This window comes from Rhinichthys klamathensis, unplaced genomic scaffold (genome assembly GCF_029890125.1).
Source record: "Rhinichthys klamathensis goyatoka isolate OS25496 unplaced genomic scaffold, OSU_Roscu_1.1 h1tg000076l_1, whole genome shotgun sequence".
Classification (NCBI taxonomy): Eukaryota; Metazoa; Chordata; class Actinopteri; order Cypriniformes; family Leuciscidae; genus Rhinichthys; species Rhinichthys klamathensis.
Window position 1 is genome coordinate 1344125 of NW_026606618.1, and position 19621 is coordinate 1363745.

At 36.3% G+C, this 19621-nt stretch overlaps 3 protein-coding genes and 1 long non-coding RNA gene across 6 annotated transcripts in view; 2 read left to right on the forward strand and 2 right to left on the reverse strand.

Annotated features, from left to right (window-relative positions):
- The window catches only part of smpd3 (sphingomyelin phosphodiesterase 3), a 38756-nt gene extending 36415 nt beyond the window's left edge, over window positions 1-2341 (reverse strand). The window contains exon 1 of one of the 2 annotated variants that reach the window (XM_056250827.1): window positions 2189-2341. The gene's annotated coding sequence lies outside the window, so the exon portion shown is untranslated. Of the gene's footprint in view, window positions 1-1801; window positions 1907-2188 lie in introns of those variants that run through there. The other variant, XM_056250830.1, reaches the window with a different exon arrangement.
- A 1439-nt stretch (window positions 2342-3780) lies between these two features.
- Window positions 3781-13441, forward strand: si:dkeyp-50b9.1 (uncharacterized). The gene is made up of 11 exons (XM_056251144.1): window positions 3781-3857; window positions 4561-4700; window positions 5698-5833; window positions 5945-6128; window positions 7868-8032; window positions 9142-9229; window positions 9509-9633; window positions 10651-10712; window positions 10783-10849; window positions 11015-11117; window positions 13346-13441. Exons 2-11 carry the CDS (start codon window positions 4578-4580, stop codon window positions 13439-13441), a joined length of 1149 nt encoding a protein of 382 aa, XP_056107119.1. The 5' UTR covers window positions 3781-3857; window positions 4561-4577.
- Window positions 13442-14431: 990 nt separating this feature from the next.
- On the forward strand, window positions 14432-18775 carry LOC130085206 (uncharacterized). 2 transcript variants are annotated; one of them, XR_008807122.1, is made up of 3 exons: window positions 14432-14564; window positions 15717-15785; window positions 18695-18775. It is a non-coding gene; the product is annotated as an uncharacterized LOC130085206 (long non-coding RNA). The 2 variants fall into 2 exon arrangements; XR_008807121.1 differs by lacking the exon at window positions 18695-18775 and adding an exon at window positions 16418-16823.
- On the reverse strand, window positions 16843-18841 carry LOC130085205 (olfactomedin-4-like). The gene is made up of 5 exons (XM_056250831.1): window positions 18752-18841; window positions 18471-18629; window positions 18149-18361; window positions 17853-17985; window positions 16843-17709 (listed from the first exon to the last, which is right to left on the reverse strand). The coding sequence occupies exons 1-5, from the start codon at window positions 18782-18784 to the stop codon at window positions 16898-16900; spliced, it is 1350 nt and encodes a 449-aa protein (XP_056106806.1). The 5' UTR covers window positions 18785-18841; the 3' UTR covers window positions 16843-16897.
- Window positions 18842-19621: the final 780 nt, after the last annotated feature.

A 19621-nucleotide genomic window follows, 5' to 3' on the forward strand; every position in this document is an offset into this window, starting at 1 on the left:
TTAAATACATTGTTTCTACATGTATCAATATCTTGAAATCAATAGATTTATATTTCTCCATCAATGCTTTTAGTTCTTTACCCCATTAAAGTTGTGTTTATTAAGTTGTGCCTATTTTTGGGCGGACTTTCAACTACATTTACTTCAAATAAAATGTTGTAATGTTGTGATTCTATAATAAATGTATAAAATATGCTAAAATCAGTTACAATTTGAGAATTAATTTTTTCAATTAATTTTGCAAAATTTGTTTGGTTTTGTTTTTTTATAAAAAAGATATTGCTGTCATTAGCATCACTTCAAGAATGGAAAACAATTCTGTTTTTTACACATTTGAATTAAAACCCATTCCATTTATTTTCATTTTTAGGATAAAGTTCAAAGTTAACTGATTGCATTAGCAAATTGAAGGCATATCTACAACTATGTATCCAACTTTCTCCAAAAACCTAAAAAAGTTATTACCATTCAAATCGACAAATGACACTTGAAGGTTGACCAGGATGTGATATATGTATCTTTTTTCCTAAGTATTCAGAAGTGTCACTAACTGAAGGATCATCCACATATGGTTTACACGAGTATCTTTGAGAGTGTCTATTTATTTTGTGGCTTTCACTGAAGCACATCTGGCAGATTAAATGTATCATGCTTTTCAGCTCTTAAGAAACATATTAGGATGACACAAGCTCCTCTCAGCTGTTCCTCTAATGGTTTCGGCGTAAATACTGAAGGTATGGCTATCTGCCCGAGAACCCCACGTGAACACTTCCTGATGGTCGTTTTGGCACACTGACCGGAGTATTTGACATGAACCAGTGTTGTCTGATGTCCTGTGCTTGTCTCACATTCAAATAATGTGCTCTAATGAAGAAACTTCAGCAAATCCAGTGAGCAAATGACCCGCTGTGTCGGATTAGCACTGCGTCATCACTTCAATACAGTGACCACATTTCCCTCGCCCACTGTCGTGACTTGGACTAATGCCTGTCTTGAGAGGCTCTCTAAAGACCAGAGGAAAGATGGACCAATAAATCTGGAAACAGGGGAGGTTTAATGGCTAAGCCAAAGCAATCTTCCAATAATGCAGCTTAACATCACGCAGGTGGGGAAGTGGTCAGTCTGTTAGTGAGAAGCGCAGCTTAAAGGGACAGTTTGCCCAAAAATGAACATTTTAAATATTGTTTCATTCAAATGTTGTTCCAAACCTGGACTTTTTAATCACAAAAAAAAAAAGCTAAATGACTCAGAAGACTTGCAATATAGAGTCCAAGTCACATGGACCACTTTTATGATGCTTTTGGGAAATTTTGTAACATTTTTATTGCATTTGCATGAAAAAAATAACTGACTTTACTGGTAAAATTATCATGTATTTTTGGTCATTACGTTGTGTGCAAGAAGCTAGGTCAGAAGCTCACAGGACCACAACTTTTTTTTAGAGAGTGTGTTGTTTAATACTATAACTACCAGTCCCTTGACACAGAGAATAATGTACCCTTTTTAGCCTGTATAGCATTCACTGGTTGTATGGAGAATGAGAACAACTAGACAAATAGGGTTAAAGAAACACAGACGCTACAGTTGCCACACCTTGATCAGTGGTTTAAATTGCACACTAAATCACTCCATCACACTACAATTCTGAATTCTATGCAGTCTAATCTGAAAGTATGCATATGAAAACATGGATTTAAGATGCAAAATAATTTCATAATGCACCTCTCATTTTTAATTAAGAAACAGTAAACACTGACATATTCCTAAACATTTCTGTCAAAACAGATGCTGCAAGACCTACCTGACTCAAAATGCATGCCTTGCCTCAAACTGATGGCTGACGGTGGATACTGCATTTGTCAGAAGGAAGCTCTCTGGATAAGTGATCAACCATACAAGTCTAACACAGCCTCGCGAGTCGCGCACATGCAAATATTATTCAAATCTCTCGCCTCCAATATTGCTACGAAATCAAAGCTTTAAAGCCAGAGGCAGTGCATTTCTGTGAAACAATTCATCAGTAAACAGTCAAACATATAAATAGAGCAAACCCCCTTCCAGGCGCACAAAGAAGCGTGTTAGGTGATGCTGCTGCTGATACACTCCCAGGCAAACCCTTCTTCCCGTCTCAGCTCTCTCCGTAACTTTTCCTTTTAAAGCAGTCGAATGGGATATTTTCAATACTCACAATTCAGTAGCCTAACAGGTGAGTGCCTCCTTTTGCGCTATTTCCTTGCGAGTTTCCAGATATCTGATTTCCCTCGCCGTGTTCCGCCTCTCCACCCCGCGTTGCAAATGCTGACGACGACGCTGAGTTTCTTTCCAGCACCAGCGCGCTTTGAACAGCTCCACTGACGTCACTCCCCGCGAAACCAACCGACGCCACGCCTTTCAATCCGCTGAGCCGGAGACCCCACCCAACAGGCACTAGCGGTTGGGATTTCGACTCACCCACGTGATTCGAATCTTTTGAATCAGTTCACTAAAAAGATTTGTTTAGTGACTGAATTTGGAATCCTATTAGGGGGATACTACATGTTTTTGACATATTGATTTTCATTTTAAAATAGTTTTTTTTCTACTGGTAACAGCAATGCAAAATGTATGGTCATTGTGGTTTTACTAGAAATTCCACTTTTCAAGGCCCGTATAGTTGTCAACTTGTCGTTCTTCGGTTTTTGATGTGAACGGGCCTTGAAAATTGAATTTTTAGTAAAACCACGATGACCATAAATTTTGCATTGCTGTTAGAAAAAACAATTGTAATGAAAATGAAAATCAATATGTCAAAAACATGTAGTAGCCTATTTTGGTGTAGCAAGTAGGCCTAGCCTACAGGCCAGTTTACCTTTATGGCCTGAACCACCCAATGTGTAGGATTGACCGTTCTCGGAGTTGACCGAAGTCGTATTTTACTTTATTAATACTCGTTATTAAAATTTAAGACGACTGTCTCATTTAGTCCGTTCATTACTTTGACGTAACTTAGCTATATCACAGTTCGCTTTATTTCTTTCATGAACAAGATGCGTTTGTTCAATTAGTTCAAGAACGAGGCTGTGTCCGAAATCACATAGACTACTCTCTTGAGTAGGTAGTACTTATTTTGAATAAGTAATTACTTCACAAATAAAAAAATAAAAAATTCACAAATCCTCCCCAGTGGCCTCAGTCTCCATCGAATGCATAATGCACTCTTCCGAATCTCGCAGGAAGAAGCAGGCCTAGGTCATAGGCTACTTCTTTTGTGACATAGCCTGTTTTTTGCCTACTAGCCTACATAGTAGGGAAGTATGCGATTTCAGATGCAGCCTGAGTTTCCCAGTTAACAGCCCCTCAGCCCTCTATGAAGGCAGGAAATCAGTCAAAGGAGAGTCTGATCTGAGTCGGTTGATATGATTCGTTCACTTAAAAGATTTTTTTTTTTTAGAGCAAACGAAACGAAACGCCTCTACTTTCTTCGGTGGAACACACAAAAAAATAATTGACCGTTGTTGTTGTTTTTTTATATATACAAAAGTGGTGCCTAAGGCTGTCATTATGCCTAACACCCCTTTTGTGTTCAACGTAATAAAGAAAGTCATTCTGGCTTTGATGGTGTGTAAATTATGCCATTTTTTTATTTTGTGTGAACTATCCATTAAGAACCACCAAGTGGGAAAGAAACCGTCATACGTGGTCATCGCGTGTTCGTTAATTGGGGACTCCAAATCCCATGAGACACTGCGATTGATTTCCAGCTCCACTGTTGCTATAGTGACACTCGCTGTCCAGGCTCTAACAGCACAAGCACAACGCAGCCAAGTTTGCGAAGGAAGGTGGCTAAAATATCAACGTTTCTGAAGCAGACATTAGAGGTATTTAGCTTGATAATACATTTACAGATTTACATGTAAATAGGTGTTACACACATGGTTACACACCGTTTGTGTTTAAACATGAATAAACAAATGGGTTTATGGGTTAGTTGTTATTGTTTTGTTTTCAACGTCTGTACTTAACTCGACGTCTTGAATACAAAAAGTTATCGAATATTTCTATCGTTATTAACTTAGCCTAAAAAAATACATTTCGTTTTGTGACAACATGCCTCAATAGCTGGCCACAATAGGGGTAGCAAGTTACGTTCTCACAAAAATTGGAATCTGCTGTTTACTGAAGATTTAAGTACAAGTAACTTAGGCCTATAGTTCATTTGTTTAAAATATGAAATAGTCTCCAAACTAATAAATAAAAAGCCCATCTTCCACAACACATCTGTTTTTAAAGGTTTTATAGTTTATTTTAAATTAAAAAGTAAACAGTCAACCATGAACAAAATTATTAAGCTGTTACTGAGAAAAAACACAAACGTAAAAAATAACATACTAACATTTTAAAATATTGTTTTGGCTAAAAGTATGTAACAAAATTACTGTACAGAAGATGGACATTTATTTAATTCTGTTGTCCTGAGAATATGTTTCAACCTGTGACAACAAGCCCCAGTCTCCCTTATAGCAGGGCAAAGTGTTATAAAGTTTTTCAACTTGTTTATAAAGCTGTGTCCTCTCTTTTTAGCTGGTCAACGGTGAGCGATGGAGGGATGTGTGGTCCGTCTCCACAATGTTTGTTTTAATGGTGATTTAAGCGCTCATCCCATCATAATCAACTTCTACCAACTCTTCCAAACCAGAGATGCTCCTGCAATTCTGCCTATGGTTGGCATACCCTTCTCTCTTATTTTAGATTAACATTCTTACTAAAGAACTAGATAGATATCACACTAGAAGTCCAAACACTAGAAGTTGTCGTGTAAACGTAGTGTACCCTAAAGCTTTTTTCTAAAACCTAGTGAGCTGCCTTGCTGCTTACTGCCTAGATAGGCTGCTTCTTTGTAAGGGACTGTCCTGAAATAAAATGAAAACAAATTACTTACTTTTACTTGCTTACATTTTTTTAGAACTTTTTAAAATGTTGTCAATTGTTGCAATACTCTATGGGACTGCCTTCTCCACAAAGGATATGTAAAATAGAATTTGGCCAAAAGAAGGCATCTTAGTAGGCAACATAATTAAGTTACATATATCTATATATGAATCTTTTTGGAAGAGTCTTTGTGTCAAGAGTGCCTTAAAATGTTTCCTATGTAGGCAGCTCACTTGGATTTGAAACAACATAAATATGAAAAATTGCCTCATACACACCCATACACTTACACCCACCCACACACTAATTCATTTCAATCCCACTTAGCCTCTTTTATTATCTTGCTTGCTTTCCCTTTATTGATGTTTATTGATTATTGAGTCCTGTATTCCACTTCCTTTCACATATTAACTCCTTCCTTGTTTTTGAAATATTATCTGGGCTTTTATAGCTCTTACTCCAAAAAATATGAAATTATAGAGCCAGCGCGATCAGGAATATAGGTCACGTTTCAGCCTCCCATCGTGTTGTCCAGGAACTCCCAGTCTTAATTGAATGGATTTTTCCCCACTGCTGCACAGCTAGAGCTTTGCAAACACTGGTGTGGGGGGTGGGCGTCATGCTGCAGTCGTTCTTTTGCACTGAATTGCTGGCCGCATGACATCTTGAGTCCACTGCTCTTTTCTACATAACCTGAGGCAAATGTTTAGATTTTTTTGTGCTGTGTTGACATATACATGCATATGTTTGTGCGAGCATGTGTGCTCAGAGACTCTCTTGATCTTGCAGATAAGGAACGAGGATGTTCTTCGGGCTGTGGTGGCTCTGTTGGACACATCCTTGCCTGATGTCGGCCCCAGAGACGTCCACAAAACTGTGCACTACCCAGGGATACGTACTATTATTTTATCACAGGACCATGTAGGTATGTAACTCACCTTGGTCGGGCAATAGAGCGTAAATTATGTTAGTGAGCATAATTCTGTATAGAATGAGTGTTGGCCTAAGGCTAATTTATGCTGATTTCTCTTTGCAGATGTTTTAGAGGACTATAGGGACAGGGCTTCCAGAAACAAGGGGACACATTTGAGCCCAGTATCCTGTAAAACAACAGACAGAGCTGAATCCGAACACAAGCTGCTCGCTGAGCTATACAGCGACTCTGAAGAGGGTTCAGAGGAAACCTCAGAGGAGACGTTAGAAGAAGAGACAAGTGACAGGTTGAACTTTCCTAAAAATTAAGGCTAAAGGTGCGGTCACATTTGCCGTTGTTCTTCAAAATATTCAAGGGCGAAATCCAATCATTTGAATAGGAATCCACACGATTAGGAATTTCGTGTGAGGTTGATAGATTTCCCCAAACAGATTTCGCTACTGGTTTCCCAGCATTGACCAACAGAAAAAATTTCGAATTCGTTTTCAAAAATGAAACCTTTGTCAGCATTTACTCTCCCTCATATTGCTTCAAACCCCTTTCTTTATTCTGTGAAACACACAATGTTCGAGCTGCTCTTTTACATAAATTCTTAAAAATAAAGGTTCCAAAAAGAGGTTTTAGCAGCAAAGCCATTGTAGACCAAAGAACCTTTCAGTAAACAGTTCTTAAAGGGGTCATCGGATGCAAAATTCACTTTTATATGGTGTTTGCATATAAATGTGTCTTTGCAGTGTGTGGACACAGCCACCATACAATGAAAAAAATCCATTCACTCCTCTTTTTTTTTAATCCTCAAAAAGCCTAAACACTCAGTAATCAAGCCGTTTGGATTTTCTGAGCAATATGATGTCATATTGCTCATGCTCCGCCCACGACCACTGACGGACTGTCCCGTATTAACATATTTCCTCCCTCAGCCATTTGTATACTGTCAGCCAAGGCAGCACTTGTGGAAAATGGGCATCCGATGACCCCTTTAAAATAACTATTATTTTCTTAGTGTAAAGAACATTTTAATAATCTTCTGAAGCACCTTTTTTCACTATGAAGAAGCTTTTGTGAAACAGAAAATCTCCCATGGTTGTTAAAGTTTCTTCATGGAAACACAAATGCCAATAATGAGTGTACAACAAAAGTTGATGGTGATTTGTGCTGTCAAACTCCAAAACAGTTTAAAAAACACCACACAACTTCCAAGTCTTCTGAAGCCATATTATAGTAGTGAGAATAGTGAATAGAATATAGAATAGAATAGTATAGTGTGAGAAACAGACTAAAAATTAATCAATCATTCTGATTGAGAATTTAATGAGAGATAATATGACATTCGGCACAAATCGTTTGCTGATTCTATTAAAGATAATGGAATTACAACGGCTTTTCCCCAGATCCTCTCTCGCAAACAGTGTGCCAAGTGTTCTTTATCATCTCTATCCCTCCTCCTACAGGTGTAGATTTGGAAAGGAGTGAACTGGAGTGAATGTTTATTTATTTATGACATATCTCTACATTTAACAGAGATCACCGTGACATTATTATGGTCAATAACAATGACAAATGCCACCATGCATGTATGCCGGTTAGTTTCTATGCCAGCGCAACTGTGTTACACAGTTTCAGTGACAATTGTATCCTATTATAGTCTCTTACTGGGACAATGTTAGTGCATAGTGTGACAGAATATGGTTGATGGTGAAGAAAAGTTGGTTTTGCACAAAATTGCTAACCGGATTCACAAAAGGAATAAAATGTTAATTTTGGTAATACTTAATGTAAGGGTGTGTGAATATATTTTAACTTTTGATTGCAGCCATAATTTCAGAATCTTGTCGGAGCCTTACCACACATGCTGTAGACATACAGTATATCGCTATGGTGCTCATGTGGGAAATGGAGGTTCAGACCTGCCCTGATCCCATTTCCTCAGTCTCTTCTTATAGTTTCAAGTCTTCTAGCTACTGTTGTGCTAAAAAATCCAGAACATTTTTAGTTTGTATGAGCCTGTTCTCTGTTTCCCTGTAGATGGTCTTGGGAGCGATTCTGTGAAGGCCTACAGGAGTTTGTGGACGGAGCGAGGGAAAGGAAAGAAAGAAGAGCAGTACAAGGAAAAGACGGAAAGATCCCGCCATCCGCCGTAGGAGTTGAATCTCTGATCGTGGCTGCTGCATGCTATGAAGTCAAGCTACTGTAAGCAAAGTACAACCACAGTTCCTGATTCAATCAAACATCAGTGAAAGAGCCATATAATACTATTTTGTGAAATAAAACACTAATGGTTTAAAGCAAGATACTTTTCTTCTGTTAGTATCTTATAACATCATCTGGCAATGCAGTAAAGCTTTGTCAATTGCATTTTATAGTCATTTTTTGCAATAAAGAGGAAGTTTCGCAGACGAAATATAGATATTACACAAAATGTAAATCAAAGTTCAGCTGAACCTCTTGTTTGTTGCATTCTACAAGGGATGTTCACACTAAACTTTATACACATGCAAACTAGGGATGCGAAATATATATATATATATATATATATATATATATATATATATATATATATATATAGATGTTCCCAATTTAACTCTAAGGTGTGACGACATGCACAATTTTGCATGTTTAAAATGTATGACAACCCCTTAAACCCTACTCCCATTCACAAACTTTTTATTACAGTTGATTGATTTACAAAACGTTCTATTTTGTCTGCATTAAAAGGTAATAAAACACCACCTGAGCAAAATCCTCTTCCACCTACAATCCATTAGTCTAAATCAAACACTGTTCAGCTGCGAGAACAAGCTCCTGACTGTCCTTCCATATAGCCTCAGTCAGCATTTCAGCTCTTTATGAGTGGATACCATCCAGGATTTCAAAAAAAAAAAGAAAAAAAAAAAGACTTTATTTATATCATCAAAACCTGAAAATGAAGCCTTGTCATTATAAGATCCCACTGAATGGTGTTGCTCCACCCTGAGTCTATTTCCAGTCCAGAGGGGCTGAAGAGTGGAGAAACCTGCCCTGCCCTGCTGACTGTGGGGTGTTATTACCAGTCAATGAGAGACTATGGCTTCCTCTCTCGCTCCTTTCCCTCTTCTGCACTCTGTATTTGTGTGCCAATGGCTTCCACATGGCCAGTGGTTTAGTTTAACCTCAAGTGTCTGCCATATACACACACCCTAACTAGAATGTTGAGACACGTTGTGACAGTTAAAAACAATGTTTCTCAGAAAATAAAGCAATATGCTAATCTAATGAAGATATTGACTTGGAGTCTTCTGTTTCTGTCTGTGAAATTGTAGATCTACAGGAGACACTGTGCTTCAGCTTTCTCTTTTGGCTGTTAGGAAACGCTACCGGCACCTTGGGATTGGCAGCTACATCATAGAGGTAAACACATGCACAAATTGCTTCTGTTTGGACCTTGTCAAACCTCTTGTACATGTTCTGCTTTGATAGTTGTGAATAACACTGTATATCATTGCTGCAATGTCTTAACAAATTACTTGGGGTGCAAGTTTATAAACACGGCCTAGAAGTTTGTAATTTGCTTAGACACTGCCCTCTGCTGTTTGCATGTAGTACTGCTATTTAGTTTTTTTGTAATGACTTGCTCTCTCTAAACTTCAATTTATAATTCTTTTGTTTGTTTTGTGGACTTTGTTTCAGCTTCTGAAGACTCAGTCTATAGTAGGGCAATATGAAGCACTTGTTGCTCACGTTGACATGGGTGCAATTGGTTTCTTCAAACGTCACGAGCTCACAGACGACCTCCTCCTTAATGACAAATTCAAGTACTGATAATGCCATCCCACACTGCATGTTGTGCTATCACACAGATTCTGGAATTTAAATCTAAATTTAAAAATCACACAATAAATGTCTAGGTACAAAAATCACATTGCCCTTACAGACCACCCTTCTAATTCATTTTGCACACACACATGACTTTCTCAAAATGGCAATCATATTTACAAGCTCTAAATGCCATATAAAAAAAAAAGGCAGTTGAAGATGTTGAACAGGTGGTCCATCTAAGTGGGTCGTTCTTGGCCAGAATAAGCTGAAAACTGGGCTAAACTTTATGCTGATAATTAAAAATCTGGCTGTTTCCATGAGACCAATATGTCTCTATTGAAAGCGGATATGAGGCAGAAGTTGCTGATTATTTTATTATTGTTTAAACAAACAGTGCCATCTTACGCCAGGTGGTGTATGACTTATAAATGTATAAATTAATTAATACATTTTTATTAATAATTAGGGCTGTCAATCTAGTAAAATATTTAATTGCAATAAATTTTAAAATATTTCTATAGTTAATGCATTTAGTTCCTTTTTTATAAAAAAAAAACAATTAGGTATTTAAAATATTTATTAGGTATTTAAACACATTTAATCATGCATTATACAACATTAACTTATTAAGTTGCAACAAACAATTATTTTTAAACAACAATTTTTTCTAACTTTTTTTTCTAAGTGTAAATCCTAAAATTACAAAATTTTCAATCAAAATAAATTAAAGCTATATATATATATATATATATATATATATAACGAAATAAAAAATGATAAAAGCACAAAACAAAATTCCTAAAACGATTCCTGAAAATATAAAAAAGAAAAACTAATTCAAAGTCTCAATAAATACTATAATAGTATATAAATACTGAAATAACACTGATAGTACAATCAAACATAATTCAGCTGTGTTTATTAAGCAATGACATAAAAAAAACTTGTTTTTCAAAATTTGATTCAATAAAACTCCACAACTTCTAAAAGTGTTGTTTTGGTATACTACACAGAGAGCTGAGCGATGACTGGACCAACAGTATTCTTATGAGCTACCTGCCACCCTTTACTACAGGTGAGGCGCACACACACACACGAACACACACTTATAACTTCATGTTTTCATTCAACACATTTCTCTTTAGACCTAGAGATGAGAAATCCTGTTTTCTCCCTGAGTTTACGAGAGTTGGAGATGGACATGAATATGGCGTGAGTTAATCTTCACTAACTTCTGTTCTGAGTGGTTGCTATGTGCTTGCTAGGTTTGTTCTAACCCTAAATATGAGCAATAATCTTAGCAAGCACCACTAATAATAACCTAAAATGTATTAAACAACATCTGATTGCAAGATTAGTGGTGTCTCTGTTTCTTAGAAGGTCACAGGCTCTCTGTGCATATCAGCAACAGGTGGTGTGTGTCACCAGGCTACTCAAAGAGGTCAAGACCTTACACTGTAAAAAGTGCTACACCCACAAAGTAGGTTTTATATATTTTAAATATTTGTAATCTAGTTTATTTTATTGGTTTTATACAAAAAGAGTATCAAAATACTTCCTCTTTACTTAAAATATATCAGTTTTTATATAACAATATATTTTAAATAAAACCCATGCAATTTATTTGGGTAGTTATTTGTATGTGGTTGTTGTGTACAATAAATGTTATAAAAGTGAGTTGACAGTGCACAATTTATTTGAGCAGCTGTCGATGTGACAGGTGTGTTCATCAAACGTAAATATTTTAAATTTTATAAGTTGGCATTATCCCTTTTTCACTGGCGGGGACTCCAGACAGATGCAATATCTTCCTCGGCACTTCAACTGTTTGGTCGCTGCAGCGGATCTGAATTTCAGGGTCTGATTAACACGGTGAGTTAAGCAAATTTAGCCGAATGACTGGTGATGTAAACTAAAGTCACAAAATCGCTTACTCCACTAGGGAGCTGAGGTTAGGTTTGCAAATTGTATAGCTAGCTATCCTGCACACATGGTAAGCTAAGATGGCTGCACAGTGTGGTCGATCGGCAGACAACAGCAGCAGTGTTTAAAAACACATACAAGTTACGTATGTAATAATTAGTTGCACAAATGCCCTCAGTTATATTTTTAGATTGCACAGATTAAATTTCGTGATCATATGCGATCGAAACGGTCGCAATTTCGAGCCTTCAGGCAATAGTTGTGCGGGCAAATAAGGGAAAGTAAGATGTGGTGTTTTATGGACAACACTTTGTTTTGTGTGTTCTGTGTCTTTGACAGAACTCAGAGATTATGTTATTATACTTTTGCATTACTAAAGCAGATGCACAGATTAGACTGTATGTATGTTTAGTAGTCTGTCTGATTTTAGAGATTTGATCCACGATATTTTAATGCTGCATTGTCAATTAATGACAGATTTTTGGTCTAGATTCTTATACTATTTCTAACCTATTACTTAAAGAAGTTACATTTACAACTGATTTTTTTTAACCTTATTTCTAACATCTAACATTTTCCTGGTCTTTAGATACCCAAGCACTTTTGTTACCTGGGGTCTTCGAGCTTCACATCCAGGTAAGACAAACTTCAGAATAGATTCAATTACAATTTGATCAGATTATACGTGTTCTGTAAGTCCAATAGACGTTCAGGGAATCTCCATACAAGGTTAAAAACTAGTTCAGATGTGGACATATTTTATGTAATTTAATGTCTAATTTAGACAATTTAAACTTTTTCTGGACCAAACACTTTCAGGATGCATTAAATTAAAACTCATGTTTATTTCAACGTAATTTCTAATTGCAAAGCAACTCTCAGACAGTGTGTGTTTGTCCAAAAATCATGAAATCATTACTGTCTACTTAGGGCAGGCAGCTTAAGGTCCCTGGTTCGAATCTGATTTCTCTCATGATCCAAATATGTATAAATGACAGATGCTAAACTGTCTAAAGGTGTCAGTGCGTGTTTGTCCAAAAATCATGAAAAGAAACTTCACTGTCTGTGAATTGCTTTGCAATTACACATGAAAATTACATTGAAATAAATGTGAGTTTTAATTTAATATATCCTGAGAGTGTTTATTTGGTCTAGAATAAGTATAAATTGTCCAAATGAGACCTTAAATGATGTTGAAAATTGTCCACATTGTCCACATCTGAACTAGTTTTCAACCTTGAATGGAGCTTCCGTGAACGTTCATTATAGAACACCTCAAAAAAAGTCGTAAAAACGTTCATTCTGGCTCCTCAGTGGACGTCTTTTCAATGCACGTCTTTGTGACAAAGACGTTGAAAAGATGTCTTTTGGACATAATTTTGCTTAGTGGGTTTATTAATATTGTGATGATATGGGGTGATTACATTTGCTCTGGAAAGATATTTAAACTCTGTAGCTTAATTAACAGTAATGTGATGACCAATCAGGTACAGGCAAGGACAATTGCATTTGTTTTATTGTAATGCATCCTTTGAACCAGAAAAATACAACACTCATGCTAGAGTAGATCATGATATTTTAGTACCCACAATCTATGGCATTGTCATGGTAGACTTCACTCTGGTCACATGTTCTAGTCACAGTATCCATCTTGTATCCACCACCTTTAGCAACAAAAGTACAATTTGGACTTTGTGTCTTATCTCTTCTACCTGTCTGCTAATATTCATCTCATTTCCTATTTGTCTGACCAAACTCTTGTTTCTTTTTTGTCTCCACCAATAGAGTCGGGCTGAAAAAGAGGTGCACGCTGAGCTTGGCAGTTGCCCACTGAAAATTTACATGTTTCATCACCCCGAAACGATTGGGATTATCATATAAGGACAGCCCGTGGTCAGAGGTGTGCCAAACCTGTTGAAAGCATGCTGCCTCCTGTTTGAACTTACCTATGCTCTCGACCTCATGTCTCCCTCAAAACTGGTGTATACTTGATATATATCAGAGGCTTTTTGTAGGATTGGACCCTGTGCGTCCTAAACCATCATCATGTAATTTTTGACATTGCAGTTCCAGTGTGATACAATGTGATGTTATGGCTCACATTTACCTTGATCCAAACATTTCAGATTGGGCAGTTTGGATATTTCACTGTACTGTTCAGAACAGGTTGAAAATACACTTCTACAGTGTTTGTTTTATATTAGAGTGTATGTGCGGCCACATTTATTTGCTGTTTTGTAGTCACTGTTAAAAGTGACACTGGTTGACATTGAATAAATTATATATTGTCTTCAATCTATCTTCTCATCTTTTTCTTCTTCAATTGAATTTGTAATTGTTATTGACAATTAAAAAAATATATATTAAAATGTTTATTCACATATGATTAAGTAAATTTTACTAAGAAAATAAAGTTCATAAAACCTCATTAAAATGAGTACAGGTTACTTGTAGCAACCCATAAATAAGTTACCTGTACCAAGAAAAGTAGGTTTATCCAACTGAGTAATACTAGTACTATTAGTTAACTCAACTTGATTTTGTTGCGTTTCTATAAAGTAATGTTAAAGTGTTCAATATACTTAAAAAAGGCTGCAAGTTGAATCAACATAAAACATCCAATGCAGCCACTTGCCTCACTTTTTATAAGTTAGATCTAGGTATTACTTTTTACAGTGTACGCGAACAGGTGATAGTACATTTTGTACGATATTTGGTGGTCCTCTTACTTACTGACAGATGTCAATTCATTATAATCACAGATAGACTCTGTGTTTCTATGTCAAGTTCCTCATGTGTGTGTGTCTGTGTGTGTGTGTGTGTGTGTGTGTGTGTGTGTGTGTGTGTGTGTGTGTGTGTGTGTGTGTGTGTGTGTGTGTGTGTGTGTGTGTGTGTGCGCGTACACTTCCATGTTGAGTGGTTTTTCAGCTAGGTCTACAACGTGAGGAAGTGGAACGTCTCAACTGCAAGCTAGAGCAGGAAAAACGAAAGAGGCATGATGTAGGTATGTTTGTAGTACCATTGCAAATTCATTTTACCCCAGCATTTGCCTTCCCTTTACACTAACCAAAATGATGAAGGTTAAAGCAGCACCTACCAGGTGTGTTCACAAGTCAAGTCTCAAGAGCATTTTGGTAATTTAATATTATTAAATATTGGGCAGGAAAACTCTTAACTCTTTCTTAACCCTATTTTTCATCTATTTCTCTTAACATTATCCTTTCCATTTCCCTATTACGTTTTTCTAATATTAAACAGTTTTTCACTCTAATTGTATTACATTTGATTCTTTTTATATATCCTTTTTCTAATCTTAATGTTTATTTAGTTTATTTTTTTCTTTTATAGTATTCTTTTTATTCTCTTATAATTTCATTTCTCTTTTCTACTTTTATCTTTATTGTATTTTATTTGTAAAAAAAATTCTTTAGTTTTATTTTATTTGTATTTATGGAGTTTAATTATAATTTATTATATATATGTTCTTTCAGCTATTGATGAGATGATTTTAATAAATTAGCACTGGGTCTTATATTTATTTACATACGTGATGTATAATAATATATCTTGTTGATAATTTTGTTTTTATTGTTATTATCTCCCAATTTAATATGAGGGTGTTAAGAATAGATTTACACTATAAAAAAAGTTGCTGCCTTAAATTTAAGTACAATCAACTTAGTCATTTAAACTTAAATTACATAAAACTGACTTAAAAAAATGAATCTTGTATAACTTATACAATTTTTTTTAAAAATGTAAAAACATAAGTTGTCATGATTTATTGATCATATAGTTTTTTACAGTGTAGGGACATTTATATTCTAAATTAATTTTGAGTGTTAGATGAGGGGGGCAAATGTAATCTGCATTTGTAAAAGAGGATGCACAATTGAAAATCCAATATCAGCCAATATTGATAAATTACAAAATATTGGATGATAAAAAAATGAAAAGATTAAACTGATCTAAAGAAGAAGAATAAAACACTATCAAGATACAAAAGTAACTTCTCAGGGATTTACTGAAAAATATTTTTCTTAGATACTAGGCCTACTCATTCATTGCTTCATTCACCTGCCATGTCTTTATCGTCCAAGATACATGGTTCAAAATAATGAATGTATAATTTTACTCTTGTGTACATTTTCTGTAGAAAACAGGTTCTTGATGTACAGGCTGAAGAGTGCACAAAAACTGTTGGACAGCAATGACTCAGACTCAGGTGTGTGTGTGTTTTTTTTTTTTTTTTTCATCTAGCAGTATTTATAATATATTGGTTAGCCACAAGATCCCTGCCTGTCATATTGACTATTGACTGACCAATAACAACTTCAGACTGACCTTTGCTCTCACATCCAATTATAAGAGCCATTTGTCTTAGTCTGTGACTCATAGACTATGCTGAGTTATAATGAGTCATAAAGCTCTACTGGCTCAACAGTGAAAAACCCATAAATCGATGGTGTCTATAAAAAGGAAGCGAAGAGAGGCACGATATTGAGTCCTCAACGAGTGTGAATCCGCTTCAGTCAAACCAAGTAGTAATTTAGTGAAGAAATAATACATTTTAAGCATGACATGAAGTGGAGTATATGATAAAAGATTCCAGTTTTCAATTTAAAAAAAATACACACACATATAATTATAATCACAAGTCTTCCAGCAAATACTTTATCTTAACTGGAGGTTGTTTATGAAAAGCAACAAATGATGTGGGGTCACAAGTGTCAGCCATTAGCTATTTTACAACAGATTTGAACATGGCTCATCCAATAAAATGCTTCGTAAATGCTTTTCGTCTCTTAGCTAAAGTTGAGTTGTAAGGAATGACATACTGGATTGTCTAATTTCCAGATGATCATCAACATACTGAAGACGAGGATTCAAAACCAGGAACACAAGAGCAAGAAAGAGCACAGTCCGAAGAACCTTTCATACAAACACCAGAGGGAGCTGGAGGCTGTGGATGAAACTGATACTTTCTACATTAAAATATATGAAAGACAATTTATACTATGATTGTAAACATAAAACATTCTGTATGTTCATGTTTATTCATTATGCAGTGATTTTCATCAGATTTCTAGGCATGTCTGAGGGTGATATAAGTTGCATTGTATTCATTATAAATGGTGTACCTTATTGTAACTTTATGCTTATTTGTACTTCTGTCTCGTATCGGTTTTGAATGTCATGTTTTAAGAGTTGCTCTCTTGGTTGCCAGAAGTGAAAGTCTCTGGACCATCTATATACCCGCTTTGGGAAATAAAAAAGACCAGTTTTGAATTTAAAACACAACACACTTTTTATTGGGTAATTGTATTTGAAATGCCTTCAGAAGAAGGTATTATATGCTAAAAGATAGGCATCATTGTACAAGTAGAGTTTCCCATCAACAGGATTGTAGTTCAGATTGGCTATTCCAGCAGAAACCTTCTCAAAAGGCAAAGAAAGAGTGTTTATCTCTTGGCCAGTGGTTGTATCAAAGGCATAAAACACCTCTTCTTGGTAAGTACTAACATAGCGTGTAGCGTACAGGACCCCGCACACCATAAACGTGCTGGTGACGGACCTCTTAAAGAGATGTGTCTTCCAGGTGTGTGTGATATTGAGCTCCAGCGGGTCTAAGCGACTCACAACAATGTTGCCGCGGTTCTCCTCGGTGGCGTATATCACCCACACGGCGTCTCGGTCAGCCTCCAGGTCGATGTCTGTCCAGTCACGGCAGCTGTAGTAGCAGAAAGGGAACTTGTTGTCGATTCCAGCACCATCCAGTTTCATACGTTTGGTTGTTTTTGTCGTAATGTTGAAGCTGCAGATTTCAGCGGTGCTGTAGCATTGGTAAAATACGGTATTGTCGTACAGTATAGTGCCAGAGCCCTGAACAGCATTTTTGTCACTGTGGGATGGTGCTATCTGTTCATCTTTGTAGTTCCTATTGACCATGAAATCTTCGTACGAGTTGTACACCCTGATTGTGTTCCCATGCTTGTGTCCACTCACCAGACAGTGTTCCCAATAACGTTCCTGATTGGTTAGTAGGGCATCACGGCCCCAAGCACCAGAAATATAAGATTTGCTGATGGAATTGAGCTTGGTGACACTTGGAGAACTTATTCTGGTCATGATACGCTGATGACAAGTGCCTGCAAGTATTAGCAACACAGTTTGTTTTTTCTTAGTTTGTTAGAACCTTTTTGGACCTTAGTAATTCAGAAAATGGCATTTGAAAGCAATTATGTTTCTATATCCTATACCTTCAGAAAAAAACTCACAAATAGCAACTTACTTCTGAAATTGTTTGGTATGCTCTTGCAAGTCTGTGCTCGGTTGTTGAGGTCACGTAACCTCTTCTTCATGGTCTCCAGGTTGAAGAAATCATCTTTGTACATCCTCCGGACATCATTTTTTGCCTTATTTAACTGAGAACATCACAGATGGTATCATTAATCTGTTGTCTCATTCACTATTATGTATATTGTTTAAATAGTTCTGTCATCACCTTTAATTTGAGTTTGATTTGAAACACTGATCACAAGAGAAAAGAGTTTAGAAATATGTATGTTCACATGTTGCAATGTCTACCTCACTTAACAAGTTATGTGTCTCCTTGTTGGGGTTCTGCAAGTGTGATTCATTCACAGATTGATGGATTTCCTCGAGTTCTTGGTCCAGCTGTCGCAGCGTTAGAGCGTTGTATAGTCCACTTGTGTGAAGGTAATTGAATGCTTTCAGACGGGCGGTGATGTTCTGAAGAGTGTCTCTCATTAACGGCAGTTCTGCATCTGTGTTACTCATCTGGAAGTCACCTCAGATAGTTCATTGATATTGCCTAAGTTCAAGATTCGACGTCTAAAAATCATTGCAGTGTCCATTTAGTTATAAAGAAGCTTAACTGATACCTTACCTTTTCCTCAAATTCATTCAGGTTCTCCTCACAGGTCTGGACCTGTTTTGAGACTTCCACAAACCGTACAGCGGGAAAAGTCCAGATAGAGCTGTTTATTTTACACAAACATGAATCGGTCTTCTGTTGACCTGGCACTCTCTGAGCCTCGACAGTCGCCTTATGTACAAATACAATCAGATGTCATACATACACAAGTTCTCTCATATTTTCTTACTTTTCAGAGATGTAAGAATTGTAGAAACCTGTGAGCTAATTCAAGACACAAAGAGAAAACTTACAATGACTGTGAGGAGCAGCAGGTAGATGAACATGTTGACTGAATGGGCTAAAGACTAAAGATCTGCTTTAAAGCACCACAAAAACACTATGGTGCAATTTTAGTTATGCCAATAGTTATGCAGTTTTGGGGGTCTGTTGAAGAGGATGTGAAAATTGCACATAAGGCTCATTTAAGAAATTTAGGAAGAAATTTAGTTGAGAAATGTGGGAAAATTCTACCACAAGTTCCCCCCTAAAATCTTTCAACCCTAGTTCATCATAAATTTTATGCAAAGATCTGCACTTTTATTATATGATAAGGGCTGAAAACTGGTTTCAGTACTGCACGATATTGAAATGACGGAAACACAATCTCTTAGTTTTTGTTTTAAACTTTATGTCAGTGCAATATTACAAAAACTGTAAATACATGTATTTTAAATGATGAAGATTTCAAGAAAAAGGGGAATTGATGAAGAGTTTTTAACTTTTTATTCCCATGCCAGCAAAATCTGGTATTCTGCCTATACAGTCAGTATTGTTGTTGATATTATGAGTTATTTTTTGTATACTTAATTCTTATATTCCTAAATCAAGCAATTTAAGACAAGAAAAAAGCTATTTCAAAGCTCAGTTTGAATACTATATATACTGCAAATAATAATAATATATAGCCTATATACACTCACCGGCCACTTTATTAGGTACACCTGTCCAACTGCTCGTTAACACTTAATTTCTAAGCAGCCAATCACATGGCGGCAACTCAGTGCATTTAGGCATGTAGACATGGTCAAGACAATCTCCTGCAGTTCAAACCGAGCATCAGTATGGGGAAGAAAGTTGATTTGAGTGACTTTGAACGTGGCATGATTGTTGGTGCCAGAAGG

What these genes read in the sequence shown, in the direction of transcription:
- si:dkeyp-50b9.1 (XM_056251144.1), top strand. Translation starts at nt 4,578, where the DNA reads ATGGAGGGATGTGTGGTCCGTCTCCACAATGTTTGTTTTAATGGTGAT. An exon ending in TGCTATGAAGTCAAGCTACT is followed by an intron (nt 8,033 to 9,141) that starts GTAAGCAAAGTA and finishes GTGAAATTGTAG; the next exon opens with ATCTACAGGAGACACTGTGC. An exon ending in AAAAGTGCTACACCCACAAA is followed by an intron (nt 11,118 to 13,345) that starts GTAGGTTTTATA and finishes CTCCACCAATAG; the next exon opens with AGTCGGGCTGAAAAAGAGGT.
- LOC130085205 (XM_056250831.1), bottom strand. Translation starts at nt 18,784, where the DNA reads ATGTTCATCTACCTGCTGCTCCTCACAGTCATT. An exon ending in TGAATGAATTTGAGGAAAAG is followed by an intron (nt 18,362 to 18,470) that starts GTAAGGTATCAG and finishes GGTGACTTCCAG; the next exon opens with ATGAGTAACACAGATGCAGA. An exon ending in CATACCAAACAATTTCAGAA is followed by an intron (nt 17,710 to 17,852) that starts GTAAGTTGCTAT and finishes TAATACTTGCAG; the next exon opens with GCACTTGTCATCAGCGTATC.